The sequence below is a fragment of the Stegodyphus dumicola genome, chromosome 2 (assembly GCF_044657685.1).
Source record: "Stegodyphus dumicola isolate Sdum_Otavi_A_Nest chromosome 2, ASM4465768v1".
Taxonomy (NCBI): Eukaryota; Metazoa; Arthropoda; class Arachnida; order Araneae; family Eresidae; genus Stegodyphus; species Stegodyphus dumicola.
The window spans coordinates 186,092,859-186,112,904 of NC_140769.1; the positions used below are offsets into that span (position 1 = coordinate 186,092,859).

At 29.5% G+C, this 20,046-nt stretch overlaps 1 protein-coding gene across 3 annotated transcripts in view; it reads right to left on the minus strand.

The window, feature by feature from the left end:
• LOC118182422 (histone deacetylase 8-like) overlaps positions 1–20,046 on the minus strand; it is a 183,367-nt gene that overhangs the window by 42,400 nt on the left and 120,921 nt on the right. For 2 of the 3 annotated variants that reach the window (XM_085811523.1, XM_085811524.1), the window contains exons 3-6: positions 16,160–16,358; positions 14,646–14,787; positions 8,483–8,595; positions 57–134 (exon numbers count right to left, since the gene is read on the minus strand). In XM_085811523.1, coding sequence (XP_085667649.1) covers positions 57–134; positions 8,483–8,595; positions 14,646–14,787; positions 16,160–16,178 — 352 coding nt within the window. In that variant the 5' untranslated portion in view covers positions 16,179–16,358. Of the gene's footprint in view, positions 1–56; positions 135–8,482; positions 8,596–14,645; positions 14,788–16,159; positions 16,359–16,578; positions 16,825–20,046 lie in introns of those variants that run through there. The other variant, XM_085811522.1, reaches the window with a different exon arrangement.

Genomic DNA, 20,046 nt, shown 5'->3' on the forward strand with positions numbered 1-20,046 from the left:
CACTACACACAGCCTATCCATCACTCTCTCTATATATACATTAAAAAATAACAAACCTGGATAAAAGCCAACTTCATGTTTGTGAACTGAAAAACACAGAACACGAGATGTATGAGCAAATGCTTCTTCTACACCTGAAAATAAATGAAAAAAAAAATGTTTATGAAACTGATGTAGATCACTACACATTTTTTTTTAAAATTTACTTCTAAGAATATTACCATGAATTTCATTTAAAATAATTACACCATCAAAATCAAAAATCTTAATAGACGACAAATATGTATTTATTAAATCCTACAAGCCAGGGAAAAGCTAATCTGATCAACAAATAATAGCAACAACTAAGGAAATAACTACTGAGATAAAATGTTCTCTGTTTGGCTTTTTATAGCTTTTAAATTGGTCACGAGATTAGTGATTTCTACTTCTCGAGATTTCTGGAAAGCAAAGGAGTAGAATTATAATTACAGCTAACATAGCAGTCAATACATTTATTCAAACTAAATATGAATTACCATGAAAAACTTTTATTCAATGTTAAATGCGCGTTCGCCTGTATTTTTACTTTTTTGCCGTAGCTTTCTCTTAAAACTCGTCATGTACTGCATTGCGCAGGGAAATAAAACAATTATAATTATACTAAATATCTAATTAAATACAAAATTCGTAATTTATTGTTTCATTCAACTTTATTTAAATGTAATTGATGCTGACAATTCAAAATAACAATATGTAGTGATGATATTTATCATTTTAATCTTAATGTTACTCTTATTTATGATAAATGAAATATGATACGAGTTGCATTTTTGTTAAGAAGTACAGACACTAAACCTCATGTGTGATTAATAGCAGATGAGATTACTATAGCTGAAAACACTACTATTGTTACATTTGGTCAGTACCCGAATGATGTCGTCAACAGAAAATTTCAAATACATCTCAGCATATATGACAATCTTTAAACAATCAGGATAATCATTAACATCAACTCATATTTTCAACTGCAGCATGGGTTTTATTTCTGAAGAAAACTAAATTCAACAGCATATAAAACTATTTACCGAACTGCACTTCTGTGACTTGATTGCAGGACAGAGATTGCTGGATAATTTGATAAAATTCTTACAAGCCATTCAAACATTAAAATTTGCATATATACTATGCATGTAAGGCAAAAAATAAGTAAATAAAATTTATAACTTTAATTTACTATAGTTCCCTAGCTCTTCATTTTAATTGGGTTATTTTGTCTTTCCATCTTAATAATTGATTGCTTACAATAAATTTCTAATAAATAAATAATTGATTGCTTACAATAAAATCTTTAAATTGCTTACAATAAATTTCTCTAAACTGTGTCATTTCAAATTTAATCTTTCTTACACTATACTTACATCATGCTAATGACTTAAGCACTTATGTAACCAATAATAATTTCAAATTTGCAAATCAAAACTTAGAATTAACCAATTTCTAACCAAACCAAATCATTCTGTATCACATTTTCATCTTAGACACATCACATTCTTTCTCTCAAGGCACAAATGTGATCATACATGGGCACACAGATCGCATCAGTTGTGCTGTGTAATTCAAGTTAAAAATGGCTTCTTAAGAATAAAAAGTATTAAACTAGCACTACTGCACCATCTCTATGCGTCAAGCTGTCACTAATCATGCCCTCTGCTGTGTTAATGGCAGAGAGGATTTTAAGCACCCGGTGACAACTGAAGATTTTGCACCCTTTTCTGTGTGCTAAGGATGGAAAACATTTCAGTCTAAAATTTCCCAACATCAGTTTGGCACCCCTTGGATGCTGCGCCTGGGAACAGATGCCCCCCTTGCCCCACCCTAGCTACACCACTGGTTAATGGCTTCTAAATTATTACACACACATATACATATATATCAATTAAAAAAGCCTATATATAGTATATATAGATAGATAGATATTTTTAAGCCTATATACAACGTTTTTTTCACAATTTACATTCAAGTTACTTTAAAATACAATCTTCGGAATTAAACTTACTATATATGGGTTCCCTCTTTTTTGATCCTTCTACAAAATTTATATTAGGAGATAATATAATAAATATTTCTTTAGTAAATAAATTATATATATATGGGCTTTCATATATGTATATATATACATATATATATATAATACAATGGCTTTGCTCTACACGAACAGGCAACCTCTAATTAACTTTCTGCAATTTCAGGATCTTTCCCCTAGACCAGTACTTTTGAGAACATTCTGGCATTTTATGTAATTGCTACTACAAATGCAGAGTTTGTGCCAGTTTTTATACAGAATCCTTTTCTCCTCCTGCAGCTATCAGACCTTTGCTGCCGTTCTTCCTGTTTGTCTTCCTTTGTTTGAACAGTATGAAGCAGTAAATTTAAAGTTAATCCTAATTAGTTTAAATTACTATCGCATATGTAATCTTGAAGAATCTATAAGAATAATTTGCTATTTGCATTGAATAAAGATGTGGAATCAAAACAGCTAATTTCTTCATGTGCCCGACTGCCAAAATATCACAGAAAGTCGGCAGGATGAATGAAGCTTAGCATCAAAATCCAAACATTGTTGTGACTGAGTGGCTTACAGCAGAATCATGACACAGAAGAAATTAGCTGTTTTAATTTCACATCTTTATTCAATGCAAATGACAAATCATTATTCTTTTAGATTCTCCAAGATTATATGTGCGATAGTAATTTAAACTAAACAGGATTAACTTTAAATTTACTGTGTCATATTATTCAAACAAAGGAGGACAGACAGGAAGAGTGGCAGCAAAGGTCTGATAGCGGCAGGAGGAAAAAAGCAGTCTGCCTAAAAATGGTGCGAACTCTGCATTTATAGCAGTGATTACATAACATGCCAGAATGTTCTCAAAAGTACTGGTCTAGGGAGAAGATACTGAAATTGCGGAAAGTTAATTAGAGGTTGCCTGTTCGCAAAGAAAGCAAAGACATCGTATTTTTTATATTTTACACATATATAATTATAAAACAATTTTTTTAACAAAATATAAAAATGTCTAGTATTTTTGTGCATCAAGCTGCTGAAAAATTTATCATTAAAGACAAAGAAATTTAGAACTAATATTTCACAAAGACCAAAAATTGAAATTCCTAATTAATAAATTTCAAATTATCCTATAAATGCAGCAAAGAATTTAAAGCAGTTAAAACAAAAACTTTTCAAACAAGCAAAATCCCATTTCAAAAAATTAATGAATTAATGAAATTTAAAGAAAAATGAACATAACAGAAGAGGAATATAATCAACTTCAATGCTACTTCTTCAGGGGTTGGAACATTGATATACCTCTTCCACAAAAATCCTCGCTTTTCTGTATCCAAAATTAGCCGGTGAACCATTTCAATGCATTTTAATTATAATACTTCACCTGAAAATTCTGTCCCTTTCCAAAGCAAGGAAAAAACAAAGTAAATTCTAATTATAATCTTGTACCCTCAAATAAAAAGAATTTCATTTTACTTCAAAATGCAAGTGAAATAACAGAACACTTCAGTAAAAACTTTTAAATCAAAATTTTTACCTCCAAACATACAACACATAATCCAAAGAATTAAAAATAATAAAGTGAATTTATAAAACATAAGTTGAAAAGACCTAATTAAAACTCACAAGAAGTAATTAAAAAAACTTCGAGCACTCTCATTAGACACCTATTGAAACTAGGAGATTTGTTAGAGTAGTGAAGTACAGATCTGCTATTTTAGCTTCATTGGTGAAACTAAAAAAAACCTTAGCGAGAAAGTAATCGCTCTAAAGGCTAAAGTTTGGAACTACAAAAGATACTTTAAAATATACCAATATTTTTTTAAGACAAAGAAAAAGATTACTTTATTAATTGAGTGAAATTTAAGTAAATCTTGACTCTTTTAAAACAAATATGGGAATAAAGAATATCATTCAGTGCAAAACTTAAGAATAATTTAATTTAAAGATTAATAAAATTTTAAAATTAATTAATCTTTAAAAAATAGCTTTAAAAATAGCCCTTGTTTACTATTCTGTACTAATTAAGTTGTACAAGGTGTAGTTACTAATTATTCTTTTACTAAACAAGGGCCTTATATGTTTTCAAAGTTATCATGCATAACGTGAAGACTATGTTACAATTTTTCTAATATAGTTCCTTTACTCCCTTTTTTTTTTTTTTTTTTTTTTATTATTTTCTGTAATTTTAAATAACAATATTTAAAATCTAAAATTCAATTTTATGGATTTTTCTACTCATATCTACAAAACAATTATTAAAAACTTTTTAACCACTTTTTGGGCACCTTTTTGACACTATTTTTTACAGATTTTAAAATTTAATTATTTTTTAAAGATTAATTGATTTTACAATTTAATTAAAGTTTTACACTGAATGATATTCTTTATTCCCACACATAATTTTATTCCTTGATAATGCATATCATCACTGTGGGTGTGTTATGCAAACCCCAGCTTACATCATTTTAAACAATGGACAAAATTGGAAAAATAAACTCTATGTAGCTAGCAGCTTTGTACCATTTCAGATCACATGACAGATTAATGTTCAGATTTCATGGATAAGTGAGCAACAGAGATTAGATGAGGGATCTTTTTCAGAATCACAGGGCCTTAGAAAAAATATTGCTCTTTTATTTTTAGAACAAATGCATGAGTTAAAAGGCTGTTATTAATTTATTATTTGAAAGATAGATATTTTATATTTCACATATCCCCCCTTTCAAGATGAAAATTGGCTTGGTCAGAGAAAAGCTTTTTTAGAGAGAAAATGCTCAAGTATTAGCACATAAAAAGAAATAATTTGAAAAATACAAACCCTGAAATTTTGACCAAAATAATTATTTACATAATTGGAAAATATAAACTTTGATAATATTTTACAGTCCTATTACAATTCATGAATCCAATACATGAATTACTTATTCAGTCCAAAAGTCTTTGTGTTTTAGAGTTCACATCATCAGATTTTTTCAGGGAAGGTTTAGCAAAGCTTTGTACACAATATCACTACTACAGAAACATTTTGCACATGAATTACTTATTTTGAATAATCACAACAAAATTCAAAAGGTTCAAAACAATCAATTTTCATTATTATTATTACTTATATTTTAACATCATAAATTTTATAATAGTATTATTAAAATTATAGTTTTTACTGTTATTGTTACATTTCTAATTTTTCTTATTTTACACAAAACTAGAAGACCTCAAAGCTTTTTCTAATACAAACATTTCCATCTGTTAGGCAAATCCACTTAAAACTGACTGACATATATCATCAGTGGTTAAGGGCTGCTCACACAGGTACTATTAAAGGCCTCCGTTCCTTGTTTAAAGGCATCTGGCCTTTTTGAACTGCAGTATAACATTTCATTAAAAAAATTTTAACCACACTCTATTATATAAAAAAATATATACCGTAATTTCTGGAAGAAACGCCGCGGTGTTTACATGTTTAAAACTTAAATTTTCAGCGGGTGCGGCATTTCTACCCATGCGGTGTTCAGATGCACTAAAAATAAAACATTTCCTATGATGGTCATTGTAACATAGTTTGGATGGCCATGTCATTATGCATAGACTGATGCTGTTTCCACACAAAAGACTACTCAGTTGCTTTTTGCGAACAAATCCTACCTACATGCCTTATTCACCCTAAACAAGATCTCAGAACAATAGCATTCTTCCCCCTTTCAAATCAACATTCTCATCAGTTTGAATAGCCTCTCTCCTCTACCAGTCGATGAATCTTCCAGGACCCATCCTCTCCCCACCCCTGCCTTTTCTGCAATTTTTTTCAAAGGCCGACAGGACTCCACCTACCTCACGACTCCACCTGCCTCCCAATAAAGAACTCTGATGTATTTTCCCTTCGGCATGAATCGATGTTTCTTGGCATTCTGCCAGATATAGATCCCATCAGTTTGGGTACATGTTGGATAAAGTAAGAAAGGAGCGGAAAATTTTTGAAAATGTCACCTAAACGGTACAGAAGCTATACTGCTGGTTTTAAGCTTAATATAATTTCACGTGCTGAACAAATTGGAAATCGAGCAGCAGCTTGAGAGTTTGAAGTGGACAAGAGATGTATTTGACGTTGGAAAACTGAAAAAGAACTTAAAAATATGCCACAACAGAAACGAGCCAAAAGAAGTGGTACTGTAAGGTGGCCGAATCTAGAGGACGACCTTGCAAACTGGATAAAGGAGCAATGAGGAAAGGGAATGGCAATTTCGACTGTAAAAATTCACTTACAAGCAAAATTTAGAGCAAAACAAATTAACATAAATGATTTCAAAGGAAGTGTAGCAGATTTATGAAAAGAAAAAATATTTCTGTGCGTACTAGAACGTCGGGCAACAATTACCAATGGACTGGCAGGATAAAAAGGCATCGTTTCTAAAATATGTGACAGATATTATTGGAAAAAAAAAAAAAAAAACTTTCTTTGGTCACAGATAATAAATATGGATAAAACGCCGTTAGCTTTCGACTCTCCTGCAAACAGAACTGTTGATGAAACTGGTGCAAAAACTGTATTGGTGCTTATGACGGGGCATGAAAGAACATCATTTACATGTGTGTTAGCTTGTGCCACAAACGGTAACAAGCTAAGGCCGATGATCATTTTTAAACGAAAGACTATTTCGAAGGGAGATTTTCCTAATGACGTAATTATTTGTGCAAACGAAAACGGCTGGATGTGCGAAACAATCACGCATGAGTGGCTACAAAAAGTTTGGCAGTGTCGTATGGGATCTTTTTTCCAACCAAAAGGATTATTGATAATGGATTCAATGTGTGCTCATTTACTTGAGTCAGTGAAAACCAGATGTCAAAAATTGTTTACGACCAAAGCAATAATTCCTGGTGGTTTGACAAAAATCTTACAACCGTTAGATTTGTCAGGTAATAAATCCTTCAAAGCTGAAGTCCGAAAGCGGTAGGAGTGTTGGATGAGTGAAGGATTGCATACGTATACCAAAAGCGGTAAAATGCGTAGAGTATCTTATAGAGAAGTTGCAAAGTGGGTAGGAAGTGCGTGAGAATCGTTAAAAACATCGTCAATCATAGCAGGGTTCAAAGAAGCTGAAATTATATCCTTAGATAAAGAGACTGTAAACCAAGAGGATGAATGTGATGATCTGGAAGACTTGGACTTAGATCAGGATTTACTAAATCTTTTTAATTCAGAAAGTGAAGAATCAGATTTTGATAGCTTCATATGACGCATAGTTTGCTGTAATTCCTTTTGTAAGTAAAATTTAAAATTTCCTTTTGTCACGCAAATTTAATATTTCGTTGTTGCAACATTTTTTATAATATAGTCTGAGTATTACAAATATGGACTTCTTTAGTGGGTAAATATAAGTATATGCACGAAGGTAAATATATTTTCCACATTTCTTACCTTTAATTTTTTTTGAGTTATGGTTTCATTTCCTGCATTTTTCTTAACTGGTATGTAATATATCAGGACTTAGGTTGAGATTTTGCATCTATACGGGCCATGACAATGTCACGCGCAATTTAATCTAGTGCAGCGTTTCTGCATAATTTTAATTTTTTTTCCACCATTTTTCTCAAGTGCGGCGTTTACACTAATGTGGCCTTTCTTCTGGAAATTACGGTATCATTCGTAAATTTTAAAATTATTAAACAATTAAATACTACTTATGGCAACTATTCCATTTCTTGAATTACTCATATTTTTATACATTATTACACTGTTCTATATCAAACCATTTAATATTTTCTACAGTAATACTCAAACACACTTTTGTTATCATATTGTATACTAATTTTTCAAAATTATTTCATTCACTTAAAAATTCTTATCAACAATTCAAGATTTTTAACATAAATTCAAAAATATAATTATATATTTAATATCCTAAGCTGTGTCTATAAGTCCTTCCTAAGTTGTCTACAAGAATTTGTTATTTAAAAATGATATCTATAAGATTTTGTTATTTTAAAAAATCATTTATATCAAAATTTTATGATTTTTTTACATTGCATTTCTTTTGTTTTGCTAATGGTATTAGTTACACATGACATTCAGCAAAAGGTTGCAGCCTGCAGTAGCCTCTGCTATGCATGTACACTTGACATTATTACAGACATACAGAATGAGCACATAACTTTCATTTTTTAAAACTTTAAAATTATACAGTTATAGGGAAATCTTTCCAAGATGTCCAAGATATATGTAGTAAGTTCCAAGATATATGTAGTAATTCTTTCCATTTTCTCCTCCAAATTGCCTTTTTGCAGAGTTCACCAAGAACAACAGTATTTTCATAGCCGTAAAGTTATATGGTTTACAGTACTGAGAATATTGACATATTCATTCAAATTATAATACAGTAATTCAGATCAATATTCATGAGTAAAATATGTGAGTTTATAACAAAATTTAAATACCATCTCCATGATGAAGATCCAAGTCTATATAAAGAACCCGTTTGAATTTCTGCAGTAACTGCAAAATTCCCAAGACAATGTCATTTACATAGCAAAAACCATCTGCCTGATCCCTACAAATTCAAGTGAAAAAAAGAATTAGAATGGAAATAAAAAGTATATGAAAAATAAAAGAATATATCATTCATAAATTAATTAATGTAACTGAATTGTTAGCTTTAATTAAAAAAAAAAAAAGAAAAAAGAAAAAAAGAAACAACATTTAAGTATAGCAAATAGAAGCATAAGTTACACAAATAGGCAGAAAGAGTCAATACAGAAGCAAAATATATATTGCATGTATAATTATACACTTTTACATAAATATAACAAATGCTGTCACTGAAAAATAATAAAATATTCATCAATATGTCATAATAATATTTATTAAATAAGTGAAATACATTTAATACAGTGAAATCTCAGTTCACAAATTTAATTTATTCCTGAAGCCCATTTGTCACCGGATGACTGCTTATTTAAATTTTACAACAGCACTTAGTGTAAAAATTTATAACCCAAAAACCAATGGAGATGAATAAATATGAAATAAATAAGTAAACAAAACAGAAGTAAAAATAAATAAATAAATAAAATAGACAGAAATTTAATGTAATTTTACTGTACTTTTACAAAGAGTGGACAGCACAAGTAAAAAATTATGAACAGGATGTAACTGTAGGGATGCAAAATTCTCTTCCATTGAAAAATAAGATAACTATCTTTAGGAACATCCACTTTTATCTTTATTTTGTGCCTAAGCACAACTCAACTTTGCTTGAGAATAACTGTTTCATTTAACTCAATATTTTCCCAATGTGATTTATGTTTAAAAGTTTCTAAAGTGAGACAGTATTGTCAGTGAAAATCCTCAAGCTGTAGCTGCCTACTATTGGGATGATATCATTACATAAAAATCTTGCATCTTACCTTATTTTTGCATTTCACAAATCAGAAAACTAGGCTACTTTTTTTTTTTTTTTCCTTCTTCCTGTTCTTTTTCTCAAGGCATTCCTACTACTGTTACTTATTGTCACTGGTTCTGAAGTTATTATATTTCTTTCTTACTGAATTCATTTTTATGGATTCTAGCATTTTCGCATCTTCATTGTTAACTACTTAGCCCATAGTTCTATTTAGAGGCACAATATTAGATAACAAAAAAGAAAAAAATCCCAAGTGTCCCAAGTCGCCTGTAATCCAGTCTTGCCATGTTTTCCTCCAAGCTGAATTCATGGTTCCATAAGTCATCTGTTACCATGTTTCATTAAGGAATTTGAAATCATTAAAATAATATTTGCAGAGGTCTCTTGAGTGTTAATTATTTGTCATATGTTACCTTAAAAATATGTCATTGACTTCAGTGCTCGTAACTCAAGACACTATTCAATAAGTGAAAACAAAGTAGATGGGATATGAGACTAACTAGTTGTCTAAAATAACTAGCATGCATAGCAAATAATTTGTCAGGAGCAAATGGAACATCCTACCATGATAAATGGAAAATCCTGATTGTGCCAGCGAGTCAGAAAAAGTGGAGTGCCGGTGAGTCAGAAATGGAGAATATTATCCTTAACATTGGAGAATATTATCCCTATCATCCCTGGAGAAAAACTAATTGAAGACATAAGGCTTCCAATGGGAAAGTCACACTGGCCATGTCTTGGAATGTCAAATGCTCCATATTGGTATTCTTTCAAATAAAGCCTTACTGTTGTAATAATTAAATTAATACTAAATCCATGGTGCATTATTATACACAAATGAACTAACTAATCTCATGGTAGAATAAGAATGCCCAGAACTTTCCTCGATAGAAATACCGTAATTTCATAAGAATGTCTATATTCATTCAGGTGGGTATAAGCATACAGCATATACATCATGCACTTTAAAATGTGAGATACTGAAACATCAAAGCTACAATTCATTTTTGGTGTCACTGAACTTGTTTGGATTTTCAAAACAGTATTTATGGGAATCAGAAGTTTACAGATTGTATAATGCATATGCTGTTAAATTGTCTATTAGGTCAAAAAAATATTTCTTTGCAGTATGCATTGACAGGTAAAGAAAGTATTTTGCAAAGCCAAGAGGACACAAGATTTGAAAAGCCATAAACAACTTGTGTAAGTATCATATAAAAATTACGGGAACACTTCTGTTATAGGAACCAAATTCAGAAATGTATGTATGTATGCACGTATATAAACGCATATATGTGCATACAAACATACATGCATACATGCATGAACACATATTCATATGTACATACATGCATGCACACATACATACATACATATATACCTTTCTGAATCCATTCCTGATAACAAAAAGAGTACCAAATTATGATAGAACTCTCATCATTTAATGACTTTTCAAAGTATACATACAGCCCCATACAATTTTTGCATAGGCCTGGCACACTATGATACTGAAAAACTACTGCTTCTGACATACACACTGCCCATTTTACATCTAAAATATTTATTTTCTCTGTTATAAATTAAAACTGTACTTCACCGTTTCCAGAGGCCATAGTAAAATTAAAAGTAATACCATAAAAGCAATATATTTCATATTATATCAATTATTTTTATTCATGCATATCTAAACTTGGCATAGTAAACCAGAACATACTAGGAAAACGAAAGTAATCAAGTTATTCCTTCCATGTTCTTCAAGCTACGCATTGTTTTAGAGACATACATGCCCCATTGGGAAATTAACTGTTAATTTATTCACTTTAGTACATAATTTTTATTTCATGTGCATTGGCTTTGTTTATCACTTTATGATCACTTTTCAGTCATGGTCTGGATGGGTAGTGATATATAATCTTTAATGAACAGTATAAAGACTTTTCAATACATATAGGTAGATGTGTCTGTATATACAGTGGTAGCCAAAATTGTGGACACTTTTGAAAATTTTTATGTTTTTAAACTTTGTATGCTTATAGAAAATGTTACGTTTCGCAAAATGCAAACTTGTATAATATAATTTTAAAGAGAATTTATAACTGAATTCAATATAAAACACAAAATTTAATTATTTTCAATACAAGAAAAGTTATATGTACTTTAATATAAATAAAAAACACAGTTATGAAGTGGTTTGTAATGTCTAGTTTTCCTGGCCAATCACTGTTCTTGTTCTGAGAACCATCAAATGTTAGTAACTGCCTGTAGAAACTAACATCATGTTTACACTTGAAACAATTCATTATTTTGCTTTGTTCTGTAGAAGGAGGACCTGTTTCTTATACACTGCAATTACAAGTAGGAATTTTTGTAAAAATTTTTTAATATTTAGTCAAGAAGCAATGACATCAAACAAAAGAGTAGATTAGACACCTAGAAAGAGATGTAATATTATTGTGTTACGAGAAAGTGGTCTTTCCTATGCTGAAATTGCAAGACAGGTGGGTGGTTCAGTGACTACATCTGGAGTCCGAAAGTTTTGTTTACGATATCAGGAGACAAATTCAATAAAAAACAAAGGCCGAAAAAGGTGCACCACATCTATTGATGACAGAAGAATAAAAAGACTATATCTCCAAGATAGAAAAATGTCATCAGCGGCCATCAGAAGTGATCTGAATGATGCTGGTGTTTCTGTCAGTTCAAGAATAATCAGGAGAAGATTAACAGATGTTGGACTGAGAGGTAGAATTCCACGAAAAAAGCTTTATCTTAAATTTCAGCAAGGAAAAAAAAAGACTACAGTGGGCAAAGAAACACATTAATTAGACAGATGATCAGTGGTCACAAGTTATATGGAGTGATGAAACTAAGATATCGTTATTCGGTAGTGATGGGAGAAAATATGTAAGACGTAGAATAGGAGAAGAGCTACATCCTCACTGCATTCAAGCAATTGTGAAAAACCCAGTTAGTGTTATGATTTGGTCATGCATGTCAGCAGATGGTATTGGTCGCCTTCATGTGATCGATGGGACACTGAATGCCAGAAAATACATTGACATTATTCTAGAACCAAAACTTCTACTTTCCATCAGAGATCTCTTTCCCAACAATGCTTCGTTTATTTTTCAGCAGAATTCTGCTCCTTGCCACACGGCCAAAATATCAAAAGAGTGGTTTCGTACAAAGAGCATTAAATTGTTGTCATGGCCAGAAAACAGTCCTGACCTCAATCCTATCGAAAATTTGTGGCACCGTTTGAAAACTTGTCCGAATGAGGCGCCCATCAAATAAAAAGGAACTAATTGAGGCTATAATTGTTTCCTGGCATCATATAATAAAGAAAGAAGAGCTTAAAACTCTTGTCAGCTCAATGAAACGTCGATGTGAAGCTGTGATAAAAAATATAGGGTACCCTACTAAGTACTGATAACTCACTGCAATCATCACTATCTAATGTGTATCGATAACTATTATCATTTAACTTTTTTATATTGCAAATAATTGAATTTTGTGTTTTGTATTGAATTTAGTAATAAATTCTCTTTAAAATGATATATACAAGTTTGTATTTTGTGAAACGTAGCGTTTTCTATAAGCATACAAAGTTCAAAAACATAAAAATTTCCAAAAGTGTCCACAATTTTGGCCACCACTCTATATATTATTCTAATTCATAGATTTCCAACTGCTATATTAGTAGTTCAAAAGGGAGGAAAAGTAAAATCAGGCAGATGACTATTAACAGCTCTTTATCAATGAAAAAAAAATCTCTTCAAAATCATTTATACATCTAATTGCTATAATAAATTTTTTCCCAAATAAGTCAAATAAAATATGTTACAAAGAACTATTCTTCCTTCAAGATAAACTTAACTGATCATATAAAACAGAACAAATCAAATATATTAAATAATAAATGTATTTACTGCTTTTTTCTCATTAACAGCTTTTGAATGATTTCCAATATATGAAACTTTTCTGTTAAAATGCCTTAAAAAATATAACAAATAATGAGACTTTGTTCATAATTTTTTTAAAGAAAGCAAAAGACAAAGATATTATTTGGTTTATATTTTTTGCATTAATAATCTGAGTGGCATAAACTAGCAAAGCCTGAAATTAACTACATTTGCTTCTATGTAGTAAAAAAACATGATCTTGTGGCCCCTTAGAGTTCTTTAATATCATTAAAGAGATGTCTTTTCAATAATCATAAGAGGATAAAACTGAGGAATAAAGCAGAAATTCAATCTCTTTTGACATTAAATATGAAAAGAGATTGAATTTAAAGTAAATGACTAAAGAGCATGGAAATGAGAAAGCTTTAGAGTTAAAAAGAAATAACTAAAGAAAAAAAAGAAATAACTAAAGAGCATGGAAATGAGAAAGCTTTAGAGTTAAAAAGGGAGTGGGATACAGACATTATTCAATCAGGATGATAAATTAAAAATTTAATACAAATGCATTAGAAAATAACTTTATTTATTTCAAAGTAGCCAAAAACTAAAAATAAAACTTATAACTATCATTTATGAATTTCAACCTATACACAAAAATAAACTTATCATATGAAATTATTATTTACTGCAATTATATTAAATAATGGAAAATTGGCCACAAACTCCTGAAAGCTAAAAATTCACAATGTCAATTATCCTTCAAAAAATACATATTATCCTTCAAAAAAGTACTTTATCCTTCAAAAAAATACATATGAAGGTACAACTCATAAATAAATGCCAATGTAAAAGTAACTTCTCAACATTAAAAAAAAAAAAAAAAAAAAAAAAAAAAAACTAACAATTTTACACTAATAATTGACTACTTACATTAAAATTAGACTTTTGACTACACATTAATTAAACTTATGCTAAAAGCACCTAAAGGAATAAAAGTTAAAAATTCAATAATATATAATTTTTACTTCCTACATGTGATCCTTACAGCATATTTTATCACATATTATAATTACCACATACTACTTATGAAGAAAAATGCTACATTTATGTCTTACCTAAAAAGCTGAAATAAAAACTGTGTTTTAATACTTAAGAACACATACATTTATGCATTATGCACACAGACACAGAAGTTTGATAAGGGACTAACCCTTTTGCAAAGCAGTTAATAATTCCAAAGAAAGTTTTTTCTTTTTTTAATTATTATTTATAATTATTAAACAAGGAAGAAAATACTTTTTTGCATGATGCCAGCCTCCTCCCCAGTTTACTGCAGTCTGATATTCTCCACTAAGCAAGGCTTTGGCGGCAGTCAAAGTAGCTCCACCAATCATTGAGGCAGCATTAAATATCTGAGGTATAAATGGACAGTCATAACCTATAAATTAAGGTATAGTTCTTATTTTGAACATTTCCTCCATTATAAATCATCCCCCTTGAAAAAAAAAAAAAAAAAAAAAAAAAAGAAAGAAAACAAGCAAGGAACACAAAAAAAAAAAAAATGCTATACAGAATTACAGTCATCTTCTATAAACATTATTAAAACATTAATAAATAAACACATTCTACAAACACCTAAACCCCAAACTGCATACATTAAATTACACTTTTCTTCACTTAAATTTAAAAAGAATATAACGCTTACAAACACTGAAAAAGAACTGGAGGAAAACATTGTAATTTTTAAAGCTTAACTACAAAAAATAATAATGAAAATGCTTTGAAGATTTACAATCAATGAGCATAATAATTCAGATTTAAAAAATATACAAATCCTTTGTAGAATTAAACTAAAGCTACAAGATCCTACTAAAATATCCTACAAAAAGTACTTAACAAAAGTGAATAAATCTTATTACAACATTATTTCTTTAAGCAAATGAGATTTCAAATGCAAAATGCTACATTTAAGCCATATTACACAAATCATATTATACAAATTTCTTTTTTAGGACAAATGTACATGTATAAAATTAAATTGAATTCTTTTCCAATAATATTCAACTTTGTAATATCTTTGTCCTAAAATTTATAAATTAGCATAAGAGCCTTCTGTAATACATCAATTATTAATACATCAAATTAATATAACACATTGAATATTACACATACTATATATGATCATGTCATCATATTTTTTTACCATAACAGAACAAGAATTTTTAGAATTCTCCAGCTTAAACATAGGAAAACTCTGGATGATGATGAACTGAACATTTAACATGTTATTGTTTAATTTAGATTACAAATCAAAATATGGTAAAAATTGTAAGTATTGTTAAAATTATCAAATAATGATTGGATTTAGAATTAATTATACAGATACTAATGATACTTAGAATTATACAGATACTTATGTGTTTTCAAAACACTACCATTATTTAAAAACATCCCAGAAAAAGAAAACTTTTTACAAATTAATAATATTCCATAGAATGTTATACAAATAAGGAGATAATAATTTTCCACTTATACTTTGTTACGAAAAAATACATTTAATTTATTCAACATAAATTTCTGAAAGAGAATAATTTTTTATTTAGATAACACTTATTATATATAGCAAAGACCTTATAAAATTCAGTAAATGTTTTACGCACTAATCACTCTTGAACACAGAACTATATTATTTATGGCACATAAGAGGAAAGTGAACATTCCAGTAAAAACAAAATTCACATGATAAATAGTCTCTTAAAATATGAAAAAGCAAAAATTAATTATATTAAATTATTATAAATAACACAAACCAATTCCATATTTTTCCATTTCTTCTTCCTCTTCATCCAATAACTCTTCCTCAGACAAATCATTTATCTTTCTCAGAAATTCAACATATTCTTCAGAATGAAATGATTTCAATTCTTCAACAGTAGCATAATTTGGAGCAATGACAGTTACATGTTTTAACAGTTCATAAGCACTTATTAAATTGTGCGTGACAGTAACCTAAACACAAAAATACTTAGAATTACATCAACAGAATAATACATTTTGACTGACATTTACGCATTTAAAATATATGATTTTAAAATCATGCAAATGTATGGACTTATAAAAAAATTCTTTTCCGTATAAAACATTATTTATAAAAATAAAATTAATAGGAAGACTAATTTGCATTAATAACCAAACGTGAAAGATAAGACAAAATTGTAACTTTCTTTACCGTTCCACATAACCTGGGATGTTTATTTAAATGGACCTCAAATTCTTGGCTATGAATATATGCAACTGTAGATTTTTGAATAGTTTGTGAAGTTTGTTGATGTATATTTAACATTTCCTTAGATACTTTTTGAACAGATTGTTCTATTTCCATTCAGCTATTAAAATTTAGGAATCTTTACATGAAATTGACAGATAAAGAGTTAAAGCGCTTTTACAATTAAAGCGCTTCTAACCGCTGACGGTTAGTGCATGGAGTATCTCTCGCACAATTCTTTGTCTCGCACTCATCCATACAGGTCTGAATACAGCAAGCCAAAATTATTGATCATGGAAAAAACATTTTGCCTCTTTTTCACATTAAGAGGTTTTAAATGATTTATTTAGTTAGAAGCAAAAGTAAAAATTCTATTAATATTTTCTTTCGTACCAAAGTTTGATTTTTTGCACTAAAAGCAGAAAGACTTAGCGAGTGCAAAACAAGATATCTTTCTAGTTTGGTTGGCTGGCTGGCTGCTATTATAATGAGAGTTTCTTTTAGAATTACAACAGCTCAGGGAATGATAAAAAAAACACATGCTTTATCTTTCCGACATGACAAAATGACATTCTTAACAATCTTCATTCTTTAAGTACCTGCTGATGTATCTCTGTTCACATGTTAGAGGAAGAAACATATTTCTTTCACTGTCTTGTCACAGAAAAATGCGAATGTATAATTGTTAAAAGAAATAGGGACATATAAGAGAATGAAGGAAAACGTTGAGTACTTTAAAAAAAGAAAGAAAAGAAAATCTGAAATGTTTCAGATTTTAAATTATCATCCAAAGGGACTTAAAAAAAAAAAAAAAAAAAAAAAACATTTTGTGTGTTACATTTATTTATTAAATATCACGTTCTTCGCACTTAAATCATAAAATTCAGTTCAACAGCAATATCGCAAAATAGTTTTAAAATGAGCATATCTTTAGAATTTCCGATACAGAGACTCACGCGCTGGAGATAAAAAAATTTTTTCTGTACAACTTTGCCATTTCTCGCTTTGAAATCCTTGAGTTTGTTAATCAAAAATTCGTTAATGCTTTACAAAATAGGAAATCGATAATAAAACAAATTTCAAATTTGGTATTCCACATGCCCATATTCGTAGGAGGATTACGTCATTCAAAATTCGATGGCTTTAGGTACCGCTGTTTTATCACAATGCCAGAAATATACATGCATTTATGCAGATTTTTAATTATTTAATTTCTTTAAATATAACACAGGGCGATAACACTTTGTGGCAACAGTTTGAAAAGTGATTCGCCGTTTGTAGTAAATCGATGCGAAATCGCAAAACGAAAACAATAGTCTTTTAGGGACCAAGCCCCTTTGGACTAAAAAGAAAAGCTGAAAGCTTTCAGATTTTATATCACTAAGCTTTGTGCGTTACCTTTACTACATAAATATCATGTTCTTCGCACTTAAACCACATAAAATTCAATTTAACAGCAATATCAGAAAATGTTTAAAAACAGCATATATTTAGAATTTCCGATACGCAGTCTCGCGCACTGAAGATAAAAATGTTTTTCTCTGTACAATGTTGTCAATGCTCGCTTGGAAATCGTTTTGTTAATCAAAAATTGATCAAAGTTTTACAAAATTTGAAATAGATAATAAAACAAATTCGAAATTCAAAATTCGGGTTTGCAGGTACCCATGTTCGGTTGGAGGACTACGTTATTTAAAATTTGATGGCTCTAGGTACCGTACAATTTTTTTAAAACGCGAGAAACATTCATGCATTCATTCAAATTCTTTATTAATTAATTTTTATTAAATACAATACAAGGCAATAACATTTGGTGGCAACAGTTTGAAAAGTGAAGCAAAGCAGAAAGTGAAACGACGCAAAATGTCGTTTTGAGACTAATAGCCCTTTGGGCCTAACGCTCCTTTGGGCTAAAAAGAAAAAAATGCGGTAATTTAGAAAAAAAATATTATTATTATTATTATTATTATTATTATTTATACCAATGTATGTGTAACAGAATTGACATACCAGGTAAATTACGAAATTTGGCAGCAAACGTAAGACTGTTCGACAAAATTGCCTTTAAAAATAAACATATGATATATAACACTATCAGACACGATAGATGAAATATAAAAATAATTCTTTTTTATTATTATTCATTCTTTAATAGCTGAATAAACATTTTTAAGGATTTTTATTTTTCAGCCAAAAAATTTCAAGAGGTTAATTAATTATTACGAAAAAAAAATTATATAAGTAATGATGATATTAATTTGATCATAAATAATACAATATCATTAACAAAAAAAACAAAAAAAAAAAAAAAATTTCAGCAAAACGGTATCACGTTTACGAAGTGAATATGCGTAGTGGCATAGCGAGCATAACTGGTGCCCAGGGCAAAATACCTTTTTGGTGCTCTCCCCCCCCCGAAATACATATAATAATATAATATACAGAATATACTGGTAATAAGAATATAAATACATATAATAATAAAAATCTGTCTTAAGATACTCTTAATACTTAAATAATCAGCCTTAATATACTCTATAATATATTAAGAATAGTCATTACCTTTAAACTACTTCTACAAAATGCTACACAGTTTTTCGGGCTAAATGGTATACAGTTTTTCAGGATAACAGGCTCAAGTTAGGCTTTAAATTTGAGACAAAAAAATGTAGTTTAAAAATTCAAGACTAGGACCGGATTTGGAAATGTTTCTGTGTCAGTAGAAAAATTAGACATACGCTCATCTAGAATTAATTAAAAAGATATTATTTTACACATTTAATATAATTGTTTTAAAGAATATACACTTTTTAAACAATGAAAAACATTAACACGTATTATATAAATAGATATACTTATTAATAATAATATAATATTATAATGCATTAATACAATTAATTTTTATGTATACACTTTTCTTGCCTTTGATGAAGCAATTTTATCAATTACACCATCAAAGTCGATCATTTCAAATTTTTTTCTTTCCACACTCAAAACTTCTAGGTCACTTAGGCGACCTTGTCTCATCGTTGATCGTAGATATGCCAAAATAATTTTAAATTGCTGAACGAACGTTCACAGCTAGCAGATGATACTGAAATAATAAGGAGCATTTTAAGTGCAACTGTCAAGTTTGGAAATACATTTTCTCCATGAGCGATTATGAAGGTCAGGATGAAGGTCATATTATGAAGGTTATGGAGTTATAGTTTCAATTTCTTTTCGACTGCGGAGGAACATCTTGCAGTCACATATTTCGACATAGAGTTTTGTTCCCTTAGAATCTTTATCATAAATCACCCACATTTTTAAAAATTTTTTTCAAGACCCTTAGCAACATTATCCTTGTTTAATAAATTTTCAACGTCCAGTTAATATCCTAATTTGGAATTAAGATAACATAGTCGTATTAAATCGTTTACTTATTTCCTG